We start from the raw sequence: 9,205 nt of genomic DNA on the forward strand, positions 1-9,205 counted from the left end.
CCCTATATTAATTAGATTCTAGTTCTTAATTTATAAAACTTATTAATAATGAAGTTACACTTGATTAATTTTCTTAATTTAATTTCCAACCAATGATTTTTAACATGTGTGATCCATTAGGTTTCTAATAAATTGGCTCAAATATAAATCATAATACTAAATAAACTAGGATAAAATAAAATAAATTATTTAATTTATTATCATTTCAAAAATTGATTGATTTATATTTGAAAATCAAGTGCATCATTTAGTAACGTGTCATGATCTTCCAAATATTAAAAAAATCATAAGTGATTTAATTTAACCTTTAATTTGTAGTTTCACAGCATAATTATTATCTATTCATTAAGAATGTTTTGATTTATACAATATAGTATGCAGTGGGTCTACTCTGTTAAGTCATAATTGTTTTCAACACTATAATTATTAATTCTTTGAATTAGATTTGGAATGTTTTTCAAATCCTATTTTACTTTGCGCAAGGATTTCACAATCAATATTATTTGTGAACATGTAGAACACGTAGAATATTTTTTTCTAATTCATCTAAGGTGATGAATCCTCTCTTGATCACTTAAATACATTCATATATTTCATGTTATACTCAATATCTTTTGACCCTGTTGTTAGAGTTTTATTGGCTTTTAATTTCATCATTTAATTAAAGTTTATGTTGTTTTATTTTTTTCCAATTTGACCCTTATTCTTTTGATTTATTTTTTGTTTTGTTAAAGTTATTTTTCATTTCAATGTAACCATCCAATTAAAATTTCTTGCTTGCTTTCTAATGTATTTTTTTATTTCGATTTTAACCCTTATTCTTTTAATTATATATTTTATAAGATCATTTTGTGTAACTGATTTTTTTTTCATATTTTATTCTTCGACATTTGATTTGTTAGAGATTGAGTTTTATATTTTTTTTCATTTGTGGTGCTTCTGATCTAATGACTCATGTCACAAGTTTGAAAATTTAATGTCGTTTGTATTTTTTTCATTTTTTGCTCATTTTCTTTTACGATCTTATCATTCTACATTAATTTCTTTTTCAAAAGATTGGTTTTGCGATTATTTTTAATTTCTTTTCTATGAGTTTATTTCGGCCTCATGACCTAGGTCACAAGGTTCACATACCTTTTTTGAATATAATTTTTTTCAAATTGTTATTTTTGTATTTGGTCTTTGAAGATATTATTCTAATTTATCTATTTTTTTAGTTTTAAATAGATGAAATTTATTTTCTAAAAAATATTTATTTTTAAATAATATTCCTGATATATTCGATCTTGTGCAATATTTTTTTTAGGTCGTGGTTTATTCAATCAGTTTCATTTGTATTTTTATTTCTATTATCTTTTATTGATTTAAATAAACAAGTTAAGTAAACACAACCGAATAAATATTTTATTTTATGTGATTGAATATCTTGATCTATATTCATGCATCAAATTTTCCAATTTTTCTTTTAATTATTGTTAATGATTTCCCCCTGTTTATTTACATAGATGATTATCGATTTATTAAATTAAATGTTTGCATAGGCTTTATCTTTATACTATGAATTTTTTATGTAAAAAAACACATCAAAATAATTTGCATAGCCGGAATGCAAGTTAAATAGCTAATTTTATTTTATTTTTTGTAATTAAATTACTTAGATATGAATATTGTACTTACTTTATAGTAAAAAGAAAAGGAAAATTATTGAAACTAGAGCTTATTGCCAAAACATTATGGCTACAAACACTGTTCATCCTCTTTTAAATCATTATGGATTGTAATAGTCGAGTTTTTTAAAAATTTCAATTTGATTTTCAAACTTTTTTTGAAATAATTGAGTCATTTTTAGCCCAAATTAACATCTGATTGCATAATTTTTTGGAAGGAAGGGCTGGATTGAAAATCAGAGGACTAAAGTGAAAATGATGGGTAAAATAGGTGGTGGCTTTAAATTTCATATAAAAAAATTATTTTGATCTCTCATCTTTTTAGGTTTATAGGTAATTGGTCCTTTTAGTTGTCAAAAAATCAATTTTGATATCAAAGTTTATTTTTCTTATTTTTCAGTCATTTGTTTCGTGAGAAGAGAGAGGGGACACTGAATTCCAATGTAAAGAGAGAAAATGACTATTGATGATGATTTCGGCCACCAAAAAATTTTAAATTGGTGTCAATGAGTTTTATTTCATGAAGGTGGTTTTACTTAAGTGTTTTGTTTCTTTCTTCTTGCCCAAGAAGACAGGTCTGATTATTAGAATGTTTTTAGGTTTGAGTTGATTTTGGTTTTTTGAGATCATTGGTAGTTTTATCAAAGTGCTTGAGGATGTTTTCTAGATGTTTTAGGTCAAAAAATAAGTTGAAAACGAGTTTTAAGACTAAAAAATGAAGTCCTATTTTTTTGGTGACCTCTTGTTGCCGAATTCTGCAAAAGCATACGACGCGTCATTTGCTGACTTTCTTTTTTTGTAAAAAAATGAGATGAATGACATGTTCTCTACTCCTATAAAAATATTTGAAATAAAGACATGCCCAAGCTCACGGGTTGGGCTGAAAGTCCTATGCGCCTGAGCTCCTTCTAGGTGATTATTTTTATATTTTATATTTGAGTTAAAAAAATTAATAAAAAAATCATTGAACTCGATTGAAACCATGAGTTGGATCACATATTTAATGGGTTAATTCACAATATTCGAACTATTAGTTTTTCCGTTTAATGCTTTTTATGCTCTTCATTTTTAAAAAAATATAATTTCATTCCTTGTCACCAATGATGTGCTTTTACTATTTTGGTGCCATGTGCCTATCACCATTTTTTTTTTACTTCTAAACAAAATGTTTGATATAAAAAAATTATCATGTATTTTATTGTCGTATAATTATATAAAAAATAATCTTTGAGATAAAAAATTTATTAAAATCTGATGACATGCATGATATGCATTGTGAATTTGCTTCTAAACAAAATGTTTGATATAAAAAAATTATCATATATTTTATTGTCGTATAATTATATAAAAAATAATCTTTGAGATAAAAAATTTATTAAAATCTGATGACATACATGATATGCATTGTGAATTTGCTTGGTTGACTTGAGTTCATTTAATTTTTTTAAAATAATAATTATTTTTTATCGATTTTGTCCTTTAATATTAAATTAATTTGAATTTCAGCTTTTCAATTTTTTTTTTAACAATAACCCCATGAATTTATAGGTAAACTCATGTTATTCTAAATAGATTTAATATTTTTTATCAGAATATTAAATAAAAATATCATTTAATTCACAATTAAAATTTATTTTTTTTTAAAAAATATATTTTCATTCAATATTTTGTTTCTGCACTTTAAATTTTTTTTACGTGCCACTATACTAGTTGAAGTATATTTCTCTATTTAAAAAACTCAGTCGCTTCGCCGTTTAGAAACCCCACTTTTTTCATCGTTACAGAACTCTCTCGATCTCACTCCCTCGCTCTCTAGGGTTTCTCTCTTTCTCGTTTACCCCTACCTCCTTTTTTTAATTTACACTCTCTCGCCACTGAATTAGGGTTAGGGTTTAGAAAAACAATCAATGGCACTTGTAGCAAAATCCGCTCCTCGATCTTCCAAAACCGAGTCGTACGTCGACAACAAGCGGAAAGAAGACATCCGCCATGCCAACATCAAGTCCGCTTGCGCGGTGGCTGACGCCGTCAGAACCAGTCTTGGTCCTAAAGGAATGGACAAAATGATTTCAACTGCGAGCGGCGAAGTCATCATTACCAATGACGGCGCCACCATTCTTAACAAGATGGAGGTTCTCCAACCGGCTGCGAAGATGCTTGTTGAACTCTCTAAATCTCAAGACACCGCTGCTGGTGACGGCACCACCACCGTCGTTGTTATTGCCGGATCGTTGCTTAAGCAGTGCCTTTCACTCCTCTCCTCTGGTATCCACCCTACGGTAATCTCCGATTCATTACATAAAGCTTCAATTAAAGCTGTTGATGTTTTAACTGCAATGGCTGTGCCGTTAGAGTTAACGGACCGTGATTCGTTGGTGAAATCTGCTAGTACTTCATTAAATAGTAAAGTTGTTAGTCAGTATTCGTCGTTGCTAGCTCCATTAGCTGTTGATGCTGTTTTGATTGTTGTGGATCCTGAGAAGCCAGATTTAGTTGATCTTAGGGATATTAAGATAGTGAAAAAGCTGGGTGGAACCGTGGATGATACTGAGATGGTTAGGGGTTTGGTTTTTGATAAGAAAGTGAGTCATGCTGCAGGTGGGCTGACGCGTGTTGAGAATGCCAAGATTGCGGTTATTCAGTTTCAGATTTCCCCGCCGAAGACTGATATTGAGCAGAGTATAGTGGTATCTGATTATGCACAAATGGATAGGATTCTGAAGGAAGAGAGGAATTATATTTTGGGTATGATTAAGAAGATTAGGGCAACTGGGTGTAATGTGTTGCTGATTCAGAAGAGTATTTTGAGGGATGCGGTGACAGATTTGTCCTTGCATTATCTGGCGAAAGCGAAGATTTTGGTGATTAAGGATGTGGAGAGGGATGAGATTGAGTTCATTACTAAGACTTTGAATTGTTTGCCTATTGCAAATATTGAGCATTTCAAAGAGGAGAAGTTGGGGTATGCGGATCTTGTTGAGGAGGTTTCACTTGGAGATGGGAAGATTGTCAAGATTACTGGGATTAAGGATATGGGAAGGACTACCTGTGTGCTTGTACGTGGGTCCAATCAGTTAGTTCTTGATGAGGCAGAGCGGAGCTTGCATGATGCCTTATGTGTCATTAGGTGTTTGGTGAATAAACAGTTTTTGATTGCAGGAGGTGGGGCACCAGAGATTGAATTGTCAAGACAGCTTGGAGCATGGGCCAAGGTGCTGCATGGGATGGAAGGATACTGTGTGAAGTCATTTGCTGAGGCACTTGAGGTTATACCATATACTTTGGCAGAGAATGCAGGGTTGAATCCTATTACCATTGTGACTGAACTGAGGAATAGGCATGCTCAAGGAGAGATCAATGCAGGAATCAATGTGAGGAAGGGGCAGATAACAAATATTTTGGAGGAGAATGTGGTTCAGCCTCTGCTTGTGAGCACAAGTGCCATCACACTGGCAGCAGAGTGTGTGCGGATGATTTTGAAGATTGATGACATTGTTACTGTCAGGTAGATTGAAATTGAAGATAAAATGTGTTAGGCTATCTGTCTGGTAGTATCTATGATGTATTGAATGTGTGGTTTGAACCTCTTATGAATGGGGCTGTTTTTCCTTTTGTTTTTCCTTTTCCTCTAGAACTACCTTCTGAATGGTTTATGGTTAAAGAATTTTGGTGGTATATGCCTTGTTACTTGATGTTTGATTTATTTTTGGATATTTTGTGCTATTTTGTTCGGAGATTTCTTTTACTCTTTCTCAGCATTTAGCTTTGCTGTCTTTTGATCTATATAGATCATGGTATTCAATTTGCATATTACATCTGGTGTGTTGCTGGATAGACTGGGATTATTCTAGTGAAGCATCTTTTCAGTAAGTAAAACTGCCGAATCAATGTTTATTGGTTTTTATCAACATGTACATGTATTATGCTCCAATGAGAACCTGTCAACTTTCACGGATGCACTCTAGCATTTTCTCACCGGTTTTTCCATGATGATGACAATCTTTGCAGTAGTGTACGATTGTGTAAATTGCATGCAACTAAATTTAGTACCTAATGTTACCTGCTGCTCCAATTTCTAGCTTCAACTTTTTTTTCTTAATACCCACCATTGTCGTCTTGCTAAACATCGGCCGCATAGTTATGGTATTATGTTTTTTGTAATGCTTCCTAGCATTTGTCATTTTAACCCCTCTTCTACATATCTAACGTACTCTTTGTTACCCTGAAGTAATGCTATTTGTTACAAACAGGCACGGCTCGTCTTTTTCAGTAAAGGATTGCTTGTGAATATTATTAGCCTTTCAAGTTCTTTGTTGATGTAGTTTACGAGTCTCCATCATCACTAGGCTCAACACAACCTTCTCCACATGCCAAACAACTCTCTCCTTGTCAGGGGACAGAATTACCGACGACCAAGACCACTTACCAAAAATCCTTGTACGACTGCCTAGTAAATAAATCCAATTCTTTTGCTTTTAGCTTTTGGTCGTTAAAAATAATCCGACTACAAAGTTGTTGGTGTTCGTTTTTTATTTTGATGTTGATCAAGTGCAACTTTTTTTTTAAAATGCAAATGCCAGAGAGCCTGATGAAAGGTTCAGGTGGGGAGGGGATTTCGGTATTTAGGAGATTCTTGTATCTTGCCCGGATCAATCATGCTTCTATTACACTGATGTGTGAAATGGATTGTACTTGGAAGTATTATGTCGGTCTCAGGAAAAGTTTAATTGCTATATAGGATGGGTTCATGTTTTCAGTAAATCAAGTTGGCTTGTTAAGGCTCTGTTTCAACTACTTGTTTTTTTCTTCTTGTTTCATGTGGACGATATAGTTTTGGTACATAAAATGGGTATGGAAAGGAGTTGATCACATATAGATCATTACTGTATTGTTGACCCGTAGTAGATTTTTTTTTAATGTAAAAAAAAAACATCTAAGTGTTGTTAACATTTTATTAAAAATAATTTAAACCATGAGAGGACTGATCCGATTGACTCGGTAGGGTCAAATATAATTTTGATAACCAGCAACTAAAAAAATTCAAGACGATATTATTTAAAAAAATACACTATGTAGACAACATATATTGGATTGATTTAGGTCGACCTGAGTTAACTTGTAAAATCTTCAATTTGAGTTATGAGATCTTGATAACCTCATACAAAAGAAATCAAAATAATTATGAAACTCAATTTCTAATCATCGAAGGATGAATATTTAAACAATAAATTTATAAAAAATAATCAACCCGGGTTAACCTACCAAACCTGCGAACTGGATCATGAGATCAAGATAACCCCGTAGAAATTGAATCCAAATAAATTATGAAGTTTAATTTCCAATCAATTTAATGTTGAAATATACAATCGAAAAAAAAATCAATTAAAAAAATGATAAAAAAGAAATCGAGTCAACTTAAGTTGACTCATAAAACCCATGACTTAGGTCATGAGACTAGAATAACAACACTGAAAGCAAACTATAATAAATCATGAAGTTTAATATTCAATAATTAAAATATTAAAGGAAAAAAAACCAAAGGTAACAAAAAAAATAACTATTGCAATAAATAGTATTTTATTGTTCACCACCTCTTTTAGCTTTTGTTAATAATAGCTAGTTATTTGTTACAAGAGAAATGGAAGAGAGGGGTCTAATTCAATCTAAAATAGCCTCTTATTACTTGGATGGTATGACCCTCTATTAACATCAAAACTTCATAAAGAGTTTAGAAGGTCAAGAGGTCTCTTGGGATGAGTATGAAAAGGCTTTGTTGACCTTTAGAGTCACACATTCATATTTTTATATATTTTAATGATAACAATAAAATGAAAAATGGACTAATAATATGTTTTGTTGAGAATCAACTTTAAACAAGTTTTATATGAAGAATATATCAACAAGCAGGGAGCAAAGTGAAGAACTCAATTCGGAAGTACAAGAAGGGAGCAAAGTGAAGACTTGGAATAAATATTCATTTTAATGATTAAATGTAAATATTTATATCATATTTGATAACACAATTAAAATGAACTCATATACTTCACTTTGCTTGCATTAAATGATTGATAGTAATAATATAAAATCTAAGTTAGATGGTTCTAAGAATTCATCTAAGTTGAACTGTTAAATCTTGAATTTTGCATTAATTGGTCGACTGTTTATTCATCAATGATGAACACCTAGAAATTATATAGGAACCAATCGATTGATTGGTTTAACCAATCTTAACCAATCAACCGTTTTAGCTGTTAGTGGAACTGGCTATAAACAATTAGTTTTTTTAATATATATATATATATATATATATATATATATATATATATATATATATATTGTTTAATTGCAAAATTAGAAAGAGAATCTAAATATATATGATATGCAAGTTATTCTAAGAGTAAAATAACATCAAAATTATCAATTATTGATCATAATCCAATTTATGCTATTAAACCTTAATATTCTAGCATAAAGAGTATTCAATCTCATTGTCACTACACTTAAACACCTTCATATCTTATAAGTGTTATCTAGTGAGGTATAAAAATACTAGAACTTGAATTTGTCATATCGACTTATTGAGAGAGTTTAATGTGAAAACAATATTATCATTGTAAACCTTTAAGAGTTAGATAAAAACTCTTGGTATTGATGAAGGAATCTCACCAAAAGAAAAAAAAAATAATCTAGAAGAGGGTATGTCTTCAAGTGAAAAAATATTGAAGAAATGGTTTTCTTTAAGTAGAGTAAAAAGCTTGGTGTGGATTCATACAGTGAAATTGTACTCTTGAGCTTGGACTAGTGATGGAATATAATATTAAGTACAATTTGATACTTGAGGTATGGATGTAGACTTACCGAACTATGTTAAAACAAGTTTGAAAATTCTCTTCGTTAACTCTTTACTTTAAATACTTTAATTATATTATTGATTATTGCATTTACTTGAAATAATTTGTCTTTAGTGTAAAATTTAGTGATACACCTAATTCACCCCCTTTTACGTGTTAATTTACCTTAATTTTTTTTTTTTAAGAATAATAGGAATCAGAGCTTAGTTTTTATATATAAAGTTTGCTTAAACTTTGAGTAGAATGACAATTAGTTATAATCTCCAATATAAAGGATCATCCACATATAGGCCATCTTTTTTTATAATAATGATTATACATACTAGAAAGCTATAATTATAATTTATCTTTAATTATTGATTGTGATTTGTGGTTATTTATATAAAATAGACCCCATAGACTTATTAAAATTGAAAATGCTATTGAGATTCCTAAAACTAAAAATAAATATACAAATAATCATAAAAAAATTGCTTTCCTTGGATGCCAAAGCCATGAACACCTTATATTATGCTTCAAGTAGAAGTGAATTCAACATAATTACATCATGTAAAAATGCTAGAGATATTTGGAATGCTTTAGAAGTAACTTATGAAAGAACTAACCAAGTCAAAGAGTTTAAAATTGACATGTTAGTTCATCAATATGAATGGTTTAAAATACTTTCTAGTGAATCCATTAGTAGCA

General features: G+C 30.4%; 1 protein-coding gene across 1 annotated transcript; it reads left to right on the forward strand.

Moving 5' to 3' along the window:
* Positions 1 to 3,392: 3,392 nt before the first annotated feature.
* Positions 3,393 to 5,390, forward strand: LOC133675797 (T-complex protein 1 subunit delta). Its single transcript, XM_062097279.1, has one exon. It carries the CDS (start codon positions 3,575 to 3,577, stop codon positions 5,174 to 5,176), a length of 1,602 nt encoding a protein of 533 aa, XP_061953263.1. The 5' UTR covers positions 3,393 to 3,574; the 3' UTR covers positions 5,177 to 5,390.
* Positions 5,391 to 9,205: the final 3,815 nt, after the last annotated feature.

This window comes from Populus nigra, chromosome 16 (assembly GCF_951802175.1).
Source record: "Populus nigra chromosome 16, ddPopNigr1.1, whole genome shotgun sequence".
Taxonomy (NCBI): Eukaryota; Viridiplantae; Streptophyta; class Magnoliopsida; order Malpighiales; family Salicaceae; genus Populus; species Populus nigra.

What these genes read in the sequence shown, in the direction of transcription:
- LOC133675797 (XM_062097279.1), top strand. Translation starts at nt 3,575, where the DNA reads ATGGCACTTGTAGCAAAATCCGCTCCTCGATCTTCCAAAACCGAGTCG.